The sequence below is a fragment of the Crassostrea angulata genome, chromosome 5 (assembly GCF_025612915.1).
Source record: "Crassostrea angulata isolate pt1a10 chromosome 5, ASM2561291v2, whole genome shotgun sequence".
NCBI classification, from domain to species: domain Eukaryota; kingdom Metazoa; phylum Mollusca; class Bivalvia; order Ostreida; family Ostreidae; genus Magallana; species Magallana angulata.
Window position 1 is genome coordinate 50,844,285 of NC_069115.1, and position 17,005 is coordinate 50,861,289.

General features: G+C 33.1%; 2 protein-coding genes across 13 annotated transcripts in view; one reads left to right on the top strand and one right to left on the bottom strand.

The window, feature by feature from the left end:
- Positions 1-2,239, bottom strand: part of LOC128185648 (runt-related transcription factor 1-like) — a 49,719-nt gene extending 47,480 nt beyond the window's left edge. Inside the window, exon 1 of the mRNA XM_052855253.1 lies at positions 1,571-2,239. Within this exon, the coding sequence (XP_052711213.1) occupies positions 1,571-1,592 (22 nt within the window). The 5' untranslated portion in view covers positions 1,593-2,239. The remainder of the gene's footprint in view (positions 1-1,570) is intronic.
- Positions 1-17,005, top strand: part of LOC128185650 (transcription initiation protein SPT3 homolog) — a 71,883-nt gene that overhangs the window by 36,732 nt on the left and 18,146 nt on the right. For all 12 annotated transcript variants that reach the window (XM_052855266.1, XM_052855260.1, XM_052855265.1 and 9 more), the window contains 2 exons: positions 13,393-13,477; positions 13,894-13,980. In XM_052855266.1, coding sequence (XP_052711226.1) covers positions 13,393-13,477; positions 13,894-13,980 — 172 coding nt within the window. The remainder of the gene's footprint in view (positions 1-13,392; positions 13,478-13,893; positions 13,981-17,005) is intronic.

Sequence of the window (17,005 nt, forward strand, 5' to 3'; positions counted from 1 at the left end):
TGCCACAGAGGAAGAAATCGCCCACAAGTGAATGTTCATGTCTCTTATTATGTCACGATGTTTTCATTTTCACTCATGAATATATCATTTATTTTATTTTTTTTGCTATCATTTAAGGTGTAAGTTTGACCAAAGGCAACCTAGCTGCAGACAAAAATGGAAAATATATTCCTTGGGTCTTTAGTGCAGGATGAAGGTTAAGTAATCGATATAATCGGTATTTTTAGCAGTTTTAGCATGGTGTCAAGGAGTCTTGTGGTATAAGTTTAAAGTACAAAATCTGCCGATTGAACTGTATATGTACAAGCAACATGGCTGAAATTTCACCGTAGGAATATTTGTGAGAACTTGTTTATAAGCACAAATAATACGATGTAGAAAAAAGGCAATATTGATGTAATTTTTGCACTTTTCAATGACTATGAAAAGTGACCTTAAAATTAAGTTAGATATATGTATAATCTATAGCCATATAATTAACCTCTTTGAAAAGAGGATGTCTATAAATTGAAAAATAAAGAATATTATTCAATTCAAATTAAATTTTCAAAGCGAGACTGTCAAGATTTTTATTTGTTTACTATGTAAAAAAAAATTATTAGCTATGGTAGAATTTTTAAAAAAAGTTTACACAATATTTTGGTTAATTTCATTGGTTATTCTTGACCATTCAACCTCTATATAAACTATGTTTAAAATGAGACAATGTACCATAATTCATCTAATATATGATTTCACATTTTATAACTCGGTAGAAGGTAAACTGATAGGGTATTGTATTTTTTCCCTGAATTATCCTTTTAGGCATTTGAAAAAATAATTTTAACTTCTTCAAAACTGATTATTTATACATTTTTTTTTACATCATGGGAAATTTATTATTGATGATTAGAATAGATTTTAAAAAAAATGTATACCATGGCAATCTCAATGATGAGCCAAAACCAGAAGTGTATGACAATTCAAAATTCAATGTCAAAATTGTTATAATGTCTATGATTTGTATGAATTAGTGACAGTTCAACATTCTTTAGATAAATTATCATATGGCCAAATTTAAAACTATTAATCTACAGTTCAAATTTAATCTTGATCTTTTAACAATTGATCAATACATTTCCCGACAGCTAGTGTATACCAAAACATTATGATAACACGATAACATTTGTCATTACTGTAAAGTGATTTTATATACAATAACACACTCTTTCTTTTGTACTTGTAATTCAAATATTATATAAATCAAAAATTTCAAAAAGTTATTTTTTATTGAAAATGCGGCATTTATTTAAAATAATTATAAAAGAACTTCTAAAAAGAATAGAAAAATGGCATCTAAATATTTTTTTTTCCGTCAATTAATTTGAATTCTTATTGTGAAAATTATTAATCTGTTCTGTATTTGATTTCTCTTAAATTAAATAAAAACTTTTTTTCAGTGTTCTGTGGTTAATCTGAAAATGCAAGGAAGCTCAAGAAAATGAGGCATTTATAAATTACAATGCCAATTTTTTCGGTCAATCATCCTCACTTTTTATGATTATAATATTCAACAGTCAATAAAACTTACCTTCAATGAAATCGTCATTCATTTATACAATTTTCTCCAGACTGCTTTGTTCACAATTTCTTTGAGTTAATATCCTCAGAAGTGGTGAAGAAACATCCTCACATGGTAGTACATACTGATCATTCCTTCATCAGTATTGGTATTTAAATATCAATTAGTTGTCTTATATTCCACAGACAACTTTTGATTGTTTTCTCTCTGAGATTACAGTTGTTAAGAAATTGAGACTTTCCACACACTAGGCAAAAAGTATCACCCACAATGTTGGTGTAATCTTAATAAATATTTTGTTGTTGTTTTGAATAATCAAGCAAAAGTAGACAACAAAGAAATGTTTGGGGTTTGTGGCCTTTCCTTCAGGGTTTTAATTCCCGTACTTTTTTAAGAAATAAAAGTTTTCCAGGGTTACAGTATGGCACTCATGTGTGTCAGTATTTCACTGTTTGAGCATCTCACTAACCTTCTGTTGTAGAAAAGTAGGATGTTCCATGGATGTAGAGGTAAAGTTTGGCTGACTCCATAGTCACCACTGCACATGTACTCGTCTAGAAGGCATTCCAAACCACAAGGAGTGCCCTTTTTAGACAGAGAGGAGAATTCCTTTCACATTTTTCATTGGTTGATATTACCTCAAATATCGAATTAAAGGATCTTCGACACTTGGGGGTTGCATACGGATATAGATATTTAGGGGAGACTGCAAGTACAACAGCCAGTTTCATTTTTAAGGCTATTACTCATGGACAATATTTACTCCTCAAGTGTATTGTGTACAAGATCATCTTAACTTTCTAACTTTCAGTAAGATTTAACTTGTGTCCGGGGTTTTTTAGAGAATTTCCCCATAAATTTTATAGAATAATGCCTGTATTGTTTGAGATAAAAACAACAAAAACAACCTCAACGCAATTCAAATGTCATAATTTTTAATTCGTGCATTTATGGAATGCACTCCAGCCAGTAGCCAATGGTAGCTATTTCCAGCTGAATAAAAAGTTTTTTCTAGAATTCTTATTTGGAGTAAAGTATGCACAGTTTTGTGTAATCTTTGTCGGAGGGGTATAACACTGCCATTGTCCAGGGTTAAACTGGGAGAGGAAGTGTCCCATCACAGCATCCGATTGAATCGTTATCTAGCCGTCGATTTTCCCGATGTCACACGAGTTGTGCCACTGTATGCCGCTATTATATTAGTATGCTAGTTAATTAGTCTCCTCTGGACAAGAGTTGATAGGACGAGATTATTGGGTTTGCGGTCTCTGATGGCTCTCGAGATGAAACAGGATATAAGGAAATAAACCCTGCACACTGTACACCACACAATAAAATACTATTGTTTTTGTATTGATGAATGACCTAAGATTTAAATCAATCAGGTGGCAACTAAATCAGGGACAACGTGGGCCAGAATGGCTACAGACTAATTTTTCGTCTTATTTTTCTGTCAGCAATATACCTCTCCTGTCCAAATTAACAGTCATGTTCAGAATATGTTATTGTTTACCTGACTGAAATATTTTTAGCAACTTAAATTTATTCTTAAAATTTTTCTTTTCAAGGGGATGAGTGTTCAACTTTTTGAGTGTGTTGAGGAAGGAAAGGATTTGTGTGTGTGTTAAAGGGGGGGGGGGGGGGGGGGGGGCTCATATTTTTTCTGAATAACTCTAGCAGTTTAGTGATAGTAATAGTGTATACAATGCTTCAACATCATTCAACACACAATATACCAGTGCACTAGATCACCTCTAGAGACATCCTGAGGTGTGTAACATTACACACAAGCCCTAATTCATACTTCACTGTCCTTGATAAACTGTCTTACCAAGATTTCAGTTTTTGAGGGAGTAGCAACTGTAGGCGGGCATGATTCACTGTCACTTTTCAGAGTTATCTTTCTTGATTCCTTTTGTTTAGTTCAGAGTTGTCTTTCTTGATACCATAAGGTCAAAGGAGTTATCATTCTTACTGTCATCCAAATTACTTCTGTGGATTTATATGAATGATCATCATATTGACTATTCTTTTAATTTCCAGACATTGACAATTGAGGATCATATTTTTTCTCTCTGTGTACCTGTCTGTCTTTCTGTCATATTGCTTAGTCTTTGTGTTGGCTTGACCATATATTGTCTCGCATTAATGTTACTAATAAATTTCACATGATGTGAACTCCATGTTAAGAGCATTTTGATATGTTAAATTATGTGAAATCTAGCTAGCATAAAAGGTTCTTTCACAAAATGTTCATCTGAAATATATCTGAAAATTTCATACTACAATCATTTATTACTGGTATTGTGAATTTTATAAATACATGAATATTGATTCATTGCAGAATTTACTGTTTGTAGAGGTAGGAACTTCAATCAGGTGAAAGGTCAGATGACAGTAAAAGATTCAAGGTCATTGACAGGGTGCAAAGGTCATATTTGCCTCCATGGAAATATTTGTCTTGTTGCCGGGGGATTATTTTTTGCATCTTTCATCATTAAGACTCATTTTTTTCTTTTATGAATATGAAAAATAAATAATCAACTGGCATGGTAAGGAAACAGAATACTTGTGTTGACATGGCTTTGCTGATACTTGACCTGTTCTCCTCTCAGAGGAGGATAGAATGTGAATGTTTCCTGGCCAATCTAGACCATTGTACTTAAAGGGAAATAACTCTACTTGATCCACTTATTGGGTCAACTTATCAATCACAAAAATAATTTGTTATTGCTTAATGGTAATAAATTTCTCTGTAATAACTTCAAGGAGACAAAACTCTTCTTTACATTGTGACAAGATTTGTGTAGTAATACTACATTACTGTTGCAAAAGGATTTTACATGTGACATATTTAGTGTAAACTTTCTCAAGTTTTCTCAAGTGCCTGTCAGATCTCATAGTATTTCCTGAACAGCTGTGGTTGCTGACCACAGGCTTCGACTGCAAGTCCCCCCTCAAAGCCCCTTATGTCATTCAACACTCACTGTGTCCCCCATATCCTGATTATGCATGTTTGTCCTTGTAATGCAATTTCAGGATCCTAATCATTTATCGTTTTTTGCCACTTTGATAACTAAGGATGTTGTTGCACATGTTTTTATATAATGTTGTAATGTTTATTTTTCATGTTTGGGTAAGATTTGCAAGAGAAATAGGGATTAAAGGACCATATTTGGTATGGTCAAATATCTCTCCCGAATTTTAACCAATTTTTACATAATATCCTAAGAGAGTAAAATCTTCATAAATCATTGTACAGAGGATGCGTATCTTCACAATCTTGATTTTAGCCATCATTGCCCATTCGCTGTTTTATGTATGACATCACCTAAATGACCCAATTCACACAATTTTGCAAACAAATGAAAATATTGCCATTTTTCCTTATATTTTGCATTCAGAAGTATAGAGTGCAGGTCTGCTCAAAAACGATTTTAACATATGTTTTTCTTCATATAATTATACACATCATACTAAGAAATGATACTTGAGCAAGCCTGCGCTTGATGTTTCCCAGACGAAAAACCATCAGAAAACACCCAAATTTTGCTACTTAACATCAATTTATCAAAGTAGGACAATATTCATGACGTCATTTCAATATTATGATGTCACTGAGGTGATAGCCTTTTACGCATTTATCTTTATTATGATTTCAACTAACTCTCATTTTATTAGTGATAAGTCTGTCCGTCCGTTTGTCTGTCCGAGAATGTTTGTCTGGAGCATATCTTCCCTCCTCTTGGTACAATCTAGCTCATGCTTCACCTACAGAGAGCCTTTGGGTAAAGGATGTGCAGTGACCTTGAACCATGTTTCTAGGTCTGAGGTTAAGGTCATAGCAGAATTATTTTAAAAAACCCTTGTGCGGAGCAAATCTCTCTTCCCTTAGTCTAATCTAGCACCTACTTCACTTACAATGTGTCTATGGTCAAAGGGTGTGCAGTGATTTTGAATAAAGTTTGTAGGTCAAGGGTCAAGGTCATATCAGACCATAAAAAAAATCTTTTTTCAGAGCATATATGCTTTCCACTTAGCCCTATTTGCCTTATACTTCTACAAGTTAATATCACATTAGTACTTTATGAAATTATAAGGGCATATCCAATCCACAGCCAAGAATAAAATGCATAATTGCAAAAATGAGAATTAGATAGTATAAGGTTATGATGTCTCCCTCACACTGGGCTTGATATTAACGCTTGTCCGGTACCAGTTAAAAAAATACCAGACAAGTGAATATTGTTGGCCACTTGTCCGACTGAACAAGTGCATTCTTATGTAAAGAAGTCTCTAAAATTAAGATTAAAACATTTCTCTCAATATTGAACTGTAATGGTGTGGATATTATTTCTTACACAGTTTTGATTCACCAGACCAAACACATTGTTAAGAAGAACAGAAGGTAGTAAAGATAAAGGATTAGTGAAAGCAATGTAATTTTTTGGGGAGTCATTAATAGACTATGATGACTTTACATGTTTAAAAAAACCCAGCTGAGAATGTTATATTGGATGACAAACAGTTTAACCTGATTCTAAAATGTCTTGTAAAATTTGCCATGACATGACAAAGCTACAGCTGACAAATCATGTTTAATGTTATATGGAACAAATACATTAATGAAAGACACTTTCAGTTTCCATTTGAAAAGTCAGGTTATTAATTGTAGCAAGAATAATTGATAATATTAAAGGACTTTATTTTATTAATACAGAACAGTAGTGTTTTCAAGTTGTCAGTATTTGATCTAAAATATTGAAAATTTTTCGGAAAGGTGAAGTTGAAGTTGGGACAAGTAAATGTCTTGGTCACTTGTACGAATGGACAAATAGGAGAAAAAGTTAATGTAGAGCCCTGCCTCATTATAATTACAGCACTCTGCCTTAATTCTTTTAAATTTTATTGACCCCCAAACTTGATGTAGTAAGGAACATATGGACTACCTGGTAGGTTTGGCCTTTATATAGGCATAAACAAAATCTAGGTGTGATTAAAAAATGAACTAAAAGGCATGAGTAGGAGACACTGAGAAAAAGGAAAAAGACACACCCCCCCCCCCCCAAAAAAAAAAGAAAAAATTAAAAAAAGAAAAAAGAAGACCAGTCAGACCTTAACAGGATTTGCAAATGCACATACAGCATCATCGTCGGTGACCCACATGTGATTCACATCGATTCTCTCCATTTGTGGACTCAAAACCGTGGTTTGCGACAATGATACAAAAGAGAAACACCCATGGTATACATGACCTTTAGACTTTGTAGATCCAAGTCCGATACTCTTATGTGGCATATTTGGTGTACTAACGTTTTCATGATGCAGAGTGTGTATAAATGTATAAATGCTGTCAGGTCCATGTTTTATTATATGATTTTTGCCATATCTCATCTCAAGCTTTGGGTGTCTATTTTAAAAAAAGGATAAAGAATATTATCCCTTTCCTTTGTAATAAATGATAATTCTCTGACAAATTGACTATCAGATTAAGCGGAACCCTCTGTAATTGAGTATTTGATTAATGCCTTTATATAAGAGTTGGTAATTAATGGTGCTTCTCATATCGAAGACTTATTTCAAGTTTGAATAACATACCTGGAAAAAGCACTCAAATTAACAGTAAATTATTTGATTATGAAAGATATATTGAAAAATAAACTGTACATTTGTCACATATAAGCAAAAAATTTGCAGTTTGGGGATAAAAAGTTACATATTGCCGTCGATAAAATCCTTTTTTAATTAATGAAACAAAATGTCGTTTCAATTAGAGGTACGTCAGCCATTTTGTGATGATGTGTAATAGACCAATATATATTTCTTGTTGATTGACCTACTTTTAGGATATTGGGTTACCGCCCTTTGACTTTGAAAATTCTTATCTACTGTAAGTTAATGTTTTATGAGCTTTTAATGTTTCATTCAAAAAAATTTGATGATCAAGATAAATGTTTTTGGGCTAGATATCTTTGGATATCATATAGAAATAATTTACTCATGATAATTTTGGACTACAATACAAGCAGACGCAAATTTTCAAAAGCAGACCCTGATCAGACCCTGAAAGTAAACCCTGAGGGTTTAGATGGGGTCTGCTCTGGTGTTAGGTTGGGTCTGGTCAGTACTGTACAGCTCATGGATTGCATACAAGGCTGGTAAAAGTGATTAACTTAATTATACATGTATATGTTCTCTCCTAACAGAGATTGCAATGGCAGTGTTTTGTTACATACAGTTACAGGTCAGGAATTGCAATGACATAAATGTAATGATGTTACATATGTCAGTATAGCACATGGATTGCGATGGGAATGTAATTGCTATGTTATTGAGAATTTTTAGAAATTAATCCTACTGATTGAATTCCGAGTGTATTTGAGAGTACACAAAAGAATAAAAAAGTATACCGTACTAAATTATGCAAGGGCATAAAAGTGCATTGGCATTGGCTTTTTCTTTACTTTGCCTATTTAAAAATGATGGACTAACAGGAAATGGAGACCAACGTTAGCCTTGGAACAGATATGCAGTGTGCAATTAGGAAATTCCGACCTATTAACTGAGTATTGAGTCTTCCTATTTGCATTGTGTCTCCTGTGTCTTGGAGGGTTTAAAAGTTGTGATAATCAACCCTCATTACCAGTAATTGAATTATAACAATAGCTGCAAGTCTTTTTTTACGAGAGTATAATTTGATAGATATTTTTACTCTCAGATTTTCTATTTTTATCTTTGTCTTTTGTAATGGTGTAAGCTAGATATTGACAGCTCATAATGGATGCTATAGAAGTCTTAGATCTATTCAGGACAATGACTTAAAGCAGGGTTGAAGTGTCTTGTCAAATTATTCATAACTTATAAGGTATTGATCTAAATTGTGACAGATTATTAAACAGACAAAATGGTACTCTAGAACACTTGTATGTTCTCAATTTTTATTCAATCATTCTCATGGATATATATCTTTGATGCATATTATTACATAAAAGTACAATACAGCTTGCTTCCTTTAATTTCCTTTATTAGAATGATTATTTGATATTAAGTTTCGTAATATTGAGCAGCATTAAATGCATTTATTGATTTTTAAATTTTTTTTTCAATTTTGTAAATGCATACATCTAGAATTCTAAGAATTGGTACTTTAAGTCTATATATTGTCTCTCTGTGAGATAATAGCCTACATTAATGACTCCATAAAAGCTGCAAGAGATTTAATTATGCTGGCAAAGTCTTACCTTGTAAGGTTTTAATCAATCCAGCAAGGAAAACCGGTCCCTAGCTAGATTTATGTGGTGCGGTTTGCAACCAACTTCTTTGGCGGCCATTTGATTGTGGTCACTTGTTGCTTTCCTGATGGCTCTAATCTTGTATAGAAAGTCCTCTTGAAGTGAACAACATTCAAGAAGAAGGGCAGCTGATCCAGAAATCCGTGGGCTGCAGATCTTACTGCTTCTGCTGCTGCCTCATGATCAGTCTGTAAGGTGTGCCGACACAGAGCTTATAAGACCGGTGACACAGTACATCTATACTTACAAGATGTCATCGCAGCAAAAGACATTTGTGTACTCTTGCTTCCAATTTAATTGACTGCCTTCGAAATATCCTGGGCCTAATTACAGAATCTTGGCTATAGAAGATGATATTTGTATGACATTTTTAGTTATGTAATGGAATAATTTGGACTGTGGGGGATCTAATTTGAGGGTAGGGTTTCATGTCGGTCCGACAGAGCTTTCTTAGACTTTTCTTTGTTATTAAGGGTTTTTTCTTGCTTGTAGGTGTAATTTACTCTGAGCTTTAAGCTTAAAAGACTTTTTAGAGTTTCAAGTAAGTACATTTTTAATATTAAACTCATATAATAGCAATAACGAGTCTATGGAGTGTCAACATGCACACATGCCTAGATGCTTAAAGGGAATTAATGTAGACTTAAGCTTAACAGCTTACGTTTAAGATACATTAATAGTTACATAGATAAAATATTGAACCTTTGGCTTTCCATTGATAGCTGCAGAACTATTAATAGCTCTTCTGGAAACTACTGGAATCTTGAGGGAGACAGACCAATAAGAGCTATATAGATTCACTTGTCTGCAAAAAAAAAACAGTTTTGCATGCAAAATAAGTATGCTTTTTAGCTCACCTGAGCGGAAAGCTCAAGTGAGCTTTTCTGATCAAAATTTTTCCATTGTCTGTCGTCGTTGGCGTTAGTGCATGTTGTTGTTGTTGTAAACTTTTCACATTTTCATCTTCTTCTCCAGAACCACTGGGCTGATTTCAACCAAACTTGGCGCAAAGCATCACTTGGTGAAGGGGATTCAAGTTTGTTCAAATAAAGGGCCACACCCCCCCTTTATAGGGGAGATAATTTAGAATTATTGAAAATTTATTGGTATTTTTCAAAAATCTTCTTCTCAAAAACTATTAGGCCAGATTAGGCCAGAAAAGCTTAAACTTGTATGGAAGCATCCTGAGACAGTGTAAATTCAAATTTGTTCAAATCATGGTCCCTTTGGGGTAGGGTTGGGCCACAATGGGGGGAATGAATTTTTACATAAGAATATATAGAAAACATCTTAAAAAATCTTCTTAAAAAACAATTAGGCCAGAGAAGCCCGAATTGGAATGGAAGCATCCTTAAATGGTGTAGATTCAAGTCTTTTAAAATCAATGTCCCTGGGGAAGCGCGGGGCCCCAATCAATGAAGGATGAATTTTTAAAAAGGAATATATAGAGAAAATTTCTAAAAAATATTCTGGGGAATGTTTTTAGTCAAAAAAGCAGTTGTGTAAAAGCACGGGTTGTGCTGATTAAAGTTTGATCAAACCATGATTCCCTAGAGAAAAATGGGGCCATAGGGAGGGGGGGGGGGGGGGTTATATAGGAGTAGAGAAAAATCTTTTTACAGGTACAACAACAAAAAGGGCTTGATATATACTATAAAAATTTGTGGATAAAAATTGGCAGATTTATAAAACTTTTTGAGCAAGATCTAAAAAATAATTTGTTTTGGATACTGCATGTAATGCATGCTTATTTGATCAGAGTTAAGGCAATTGTTGCTCAGGAGAGCAATGTGGCCTCTGGGCCTCTTGTTTGGACTTGTTCCTTAATTTGTAACACTTCCTGTGTAAAAACTTGATACTAAATTTTTTTAAGTCAATTTTTTTGTGCTTTTGCAACTGAATTAAGCTCTGCAGCAGCTAATTGCAAACAGGAATTTCCCCATAGAGCTTCAGATCTCCTAGCAGCTACCTTTCAAAGTCAGTGTAAAACCTTCTACCAATGATTTGTGCAAGAAATTGTGTTTTGAAATACAAAATTGTAATTAATTCAAAATAAATAGAAATGCAGCTACTCTGAGCTTAAGTTGTACTTCCTTTTTTAAATTTTGACTTTAATATTTTTGTAACATTATGCTTAATGGTATCATATCTTTGCCATTGTGTAATATTTTGGCTTTTAATTTGCAGTATATTTTTCACTTTTGAGTTTGCAACTTTTAATTCTGATCAAAATGTGTTATCATATTGTCATAATCATTATATAATTCATGAAAAGAAATAATTTTCACCCTTCCCCAACTCTGGCAAAATTTATATTATGATTCAGAAACATTGCCTTGTGCAGTAAATTCAAGGCTCAATTATCTAGCATTGAATATTACTCAGGTGACTGTTGTGTTCCTTGAACCTTGAAATAATTTTCACAATGTTCAAATTCTGTAATCAAACGAAGTAAATTCAGTCATTATTTTTTTATTTGAGTAAACTGTGATTTAAAATTAAAAGATCAATTGTTATTACTGTCTTCCTTCTACTACAGAAGCTTAGAGACCTTATTTTTTTCCCCCATTTTTTTTTTCGCTTACCAATTTTGTGCAAGCAATTTATTGAAATGCTCAGATGATTTTGATGAAATTATCAAATTGTATTGAGATTAAACTTAGGGCTTATGTATTGATCTCTTTCAATTTTATTAGAAGAAGAAAAGATAATAGGAAAATACTCATATCTTCAAATCTAAAATATATTATTTTTTGGGAGGTGGTTTTCTCTTTTCTTGTTAAATTTCTGTTTATCATCAACTGGTCATGTTAGTTTCTTAGACAAGACTTTTGTGTTCAATTGTTTTTTTTTTAAAAATTCTGAATTCAAAATGAATTCCATAGTTTTATTTGATGAGTTAATAAATTTTTACAAAAAGAAGAGAAAGTGAATTTTTGTTTACATTAGCAAGTACAATACATTATTTATCTTTTCCTCACCATCTTATTGATTCACTGGAAGCAAAATCTGTTGATATATATTCCTTGAGAGAATTGGACATCAGTATTAGTCAACATATGCATAAATCATTGGTGTTATGAAATCTTTGCCGCGGGCAAGCTACAGTTGCATCATGTTTATGCATGTTTCATATCTATCATTAGTAAAAGATTTAAAGGTGATTTCTCTTTTTTTTTATTTCTCGGTTAAACATGAAAAATTGTGGAAACTTTTTCAATTTAACACGGAAAGCTAAACCAGTTCTGTCTTCAATAAATTGTACAATCAACGTTGAAACTTGTAATATATCTGTTCACTGCTGACACACAAGGCTATCCTTCAGTCTTTATTTTTGTCAAGAAAACAAGTTAAAGGGTCTTGAGAATTGTTTGAAGAAAAACTAGGTAATTTAATGTGTTCACCTAAAGATTTCTTGATGAATCGAATTTACTGAACTAAAGATTGTCGCTGTTCTTGTCATAAACATGCTTTTTTAGAGAGATTTGATTTTTTATGTTCTTTTATTTGCTGTTAATGATATTAGTTTTAAGGAAAAAATTAATTCCTTTACTAAAGAATCTTTACACATTTTCCCAAAAGTGTAACTATCGACCTAATCAAATTCTGTTAACAGAACATAATCTTTTACTGAATGTATTCAGTATGTTTTTATTTGAAAGGTAACTTTTTATGGAATGAAACCTAATTAAATTAAACTCTTTTATTATCAAAGGAGATGTTCTAGTTCTACTTTGGTTTTCAAGCATTAGTTGAAATAAATGGATATTGCAACCATATCTTCTTTGAACCATTTAACAAGACCTTGGACTTTCGGTAGGTCATAACTACTGGTATCTATATTTTGCACCAAAATAAGTTGGTAATGATGCTGGTTTCAAGTGAAATATGCACTGATTGGTGCAGTCTTTGCTCAAAGGCCAGACAAATCTTATTGCAGATTTCAAAGAGCCACGGCTGAGTGGCCTACAATGTAATAGACAGGCCTATGTCACATTACTGTTTGACACAACTACCCAAAGTCCATGCAAGCTCTTGTTAAAATGGGTCTACGGAATACATATCGTTTATCCTGAGGGTTTTTTTTTGCATGTCACAAAATTTGCAAAAATTGGGGAATTCTGTAACATTTTTAATTTACGTCAGCCATTAGGTCGGAAGCGACATTGCTCCGGAGAAAGTCTGAGGCAATTAAAGAGATGATATCAGTGGTAAATTATATGAAGAATTAAATGGTACTGATTGTTTTCACAGAATTTGCATATATAAATAAGGTTAATCAGTGCAAAACTAGTGCAGATTTTTGTGCGCAATAAATATACAATATTTTTAATTGGTGCCATTGTTATAAGCTCCTAGGTCTTCCATCCAAATTTTTTCAGACTAAGAAATACAGACCTGCAGCTAAATTGTCATATGAATAATTTGACATTACATTATGAATTATAAATACAGGTACAGATTCTGAATGGGTTTAACTGTCTTCTAATAGGTATGGATTCTAACAGATTCTGTATGGGTTTAACTGTCTTCTAACAGGTATGGATTTGGAGATGTTCCAAAGCCTCAGCATGACTCAGCAGTTTTGATTGAAGACATTGTCAGGCAACAGATGACATCTCTGGTAAGTACAATTCCATCAGTCTTTTGTGATAGACCAGAAATCATAAAACTCTGTTTAGAGTACTGTAGCTAAATGCAACAGATGTACACATATGGATGTGATGTATTTGCAGCCTTTTCAGGCTTTACATTGCATGGACAAGATGTACTAATGCAGCCTTTTCAGACTTTTACGTTGTGTGGACAAAATGTACTAATGCAGCCTTTTCAGGCTTTATACTGTATGGACAAGATGTACTATGCAGCCTTTTCAGACTTTTACATTGTATGGACAAGATGCACTATGCAGCCTTTTCAGGCTCTATATTGTTATGTACCGGTATAAGGCGTACTTGTAGCCCATTCAGGCTTGCCATCACGTATACTACTGTTCTGTATTGTTTAGACTTTGATTTATGAAGTAGTTGTTTTCTGTAGCTATGGCAGGCAGCAGATGTGGCCTCAACAAGAAACAGCCGCTTTATTGGACTGGAAGAACTCTTGTTTTTGATACGCAAAGACAAAGTAAGACATTATTTGTTAAGCTCCTTTGAGAAAGGTTTTTAAAAGAATTTGAAGTACATTATTAGTTTTAGGGCTCTCAACAATATTAATGGATAACAGTCAGTTTTAATGTAACTTAAATTAGTTTTCAAGGTTTGAAGTTAGAAATTGGAAGTTGTTAACCTGATTTAAATTCTTACCCCCCCCCCCCCCCCTCCCCAACAAACCGTACCAGTTTTTTGTTTGAGGAGGGGTTATATTTGAATCATCATGTCCCTTTGTCTGTCTATTTAAGAACGAGCTAGTCCATCAATTCACCTAACTTTCATGTCCTGATCTACGTAATTTCAATAAGTAAAAATATCAAAGGTTTCATGCAAACTTGGTACAAAGGTTGCCTCTAGGCTGAGATAATGTCATGCTCCTGATCTGAGGTCAATGAGACATTGACCTTGGACAGCTCACATTATCATCATGGCACAGATCCAAACAGAGGCTGCGGGGGTTTTAGTCCGTCTTAGACAGTTCTAGTTTCAATTCTGTTTTTGTCTTGTCGGTGAATGGATGAATTGGAGGTTAAATCTAAGCAAGCAATATTTTGCTCTTATGATATATAACCCTCTAATGAGTGGGATACTGCAATCATTTGCTGTGTTTGGACCAGCTTTTACTGCAATGCTATTATATAAATAGTGCCTGTAACAGTTACCCTCCCAAACAGGCACTATTTATTTTATTATACTGAATGTCTTAATTAGAGAAAATTTTACTGCTTTTATATAGAAATGAAGTTAATTTTACGGCGAACCGTACACGCATAATTTACGTGCATGTAACAATTCGTTGTGTTACCCGTTGCCAAGTGTGTTGCTAAGGCTGACAGTAATAGAACGGATTATCAACTGCATCTAAACCAATCAGATTTCAGTATTTAACATGAAAGTATAAAAAAAACAGTGTATTATTGGAATGCCAGTGCATATATATATATATATATATATATATATATATATATATATATATATATATATATATATATATATATATATATATATATATTATCAGTAAAAGGAAGTTAAAGTTTCAAATGTCTTAATTGCAAAGCAACATTAAGTCTTAAAGGTGCTATATACATTGGGATGATGAATATACATCTGATATTTTAGATTCCACATTTTATGCAAATAATTATTAAATGATCCTGCCATTTTGTAGCAAATCATGAGAATATATAGTATGCTGGTAATCGCGAGTGTCAAATTTTTGTTGCAAAGTTTTTGGTTGTTAGAAAGGAAAAGGGAGATTTAAAATTCTGCTAAGAATGCTTACAATTGCTTGCATAATTACCTGTATATATTAATAAGAATTTACAGACTTAAGTTATTTAAAATAAGATCCATCTAAAATTGTTTTTAAAATTTTTTTAGACCAATGTACACTTTACAAAAGCTATGTCCCTTGGTGGCATCTTTGGAGAAAACCCAAAGGTTTCTCACAGTAGCCTTTGTATTTTAGAGGTTTGTAAGTTTGTCATTTGACAATAAAGTTCTATTTCAGTTGTGTATTTTGATTGCTCTAGGATGAAGGAATAAAGGACTATGTGCGGTATTATGCATTTTTTTCCCCCAAAGTTTAAGTTTTTTGAAGATCTTTAAAAATAAGGTGGCAGGTAGTTGAAATCATATTGAAAATAAGGGTGTAAAAGGTTATCACCATAGTGACGTCATAATGTAGAAATGATGTCATGAAAATGGTCTTATTTTTATAAAATCAATTTTTGTAGCAAAATATGAGTGTTTTCCGATGGTTTTTCATCGAGCGCAGGCTTGCTCAAGTACCAATTTTTGGTATGATGTGTATAGTTTTATGAAGGAAAACATAGGTTAAAATCGTACTTGAGCAGACCTGCACTCCATACTTCCGAATGCAAAATATTAAGAATAAAATGTCAATATTTCATTTTTTGCAAAATTGCAGGAATTGGGTCATTTAGGTGAAGTCATAGATAAACAACGAATGAGTAATGATGACTAAATTCAAGATAAAAGTGATAGGCATCCTCTTTACACTGATTTTTGGAGATTTGATTTTTATACGACACTATTCAGTCCTTCAAATACATAATTCAAGGAGATTTTTTCACAGGATGCCCAAATATTTGGTAGCATAAAGAAGGAAAAAGTTTGGTTTTTCCCTTTTGACCTTTGGGTTGACCCTGCAAAGGGAAACAACTTTTGCAAAGTGTTGATTGGACTATTACAATAATTACTTTTATGTGCATCACTGTGTCAAGATATAATTCTACAGTTAATCTAATCTAATCATTTAATATGCATTCGCCTTAAGTTATACCGTACTTGATATACCATGCAATATTTGCCTTACTTGAGTTTGGGATGAATGCATTTAGTTCATTGGAGCACTCGATCTGCGAAGGCATCAAGTTATTAACAAAGACTATTGTTAGTACCAGATTTGATAGATATATTGTGCTACAGGCAGAATTCCTATCTTAATTAATTTGAGTTAAAAGCCTCAGTACGCTCAAATTATTGATTTAATGCCAGATTATCCAGAGCTACAGTATGTACCCTTAGTGAGGACCTAGAAACATCGGGGAAATTTATGAAGTGCCACGACTTACAAAGTCACGATTTAAAAATTTCTGCGGAGGATGAACCCAGGAAGTGATTATTTTTTTGTAGCAATTTACCACATGATATTAAACTTGAGAAATTCTTCCCTTCTTTATGTCCACACAAATCTGTGTAATTGCTCCAATTTTCCTAAGATATTGAATTCATGCACAGTGTAGGTGCCAATTTCTTGTGAATTTGATTACGGCATAGGTGGGTGATGAAAGGAATGACAGCTGAATAGAAATGATAATACATAGAATTATGGTATATGCTGGAAACAAAATCCAAGATCTTCTGGCATTAAAGGAAAACCTATTTTGTCCTACATTTGTCTGTAAACAGGCTTTTTTCTCGATCGAGAACTGAAAACTGGCGTACTTAAATCTGAATAATGAAAATTTTGCATT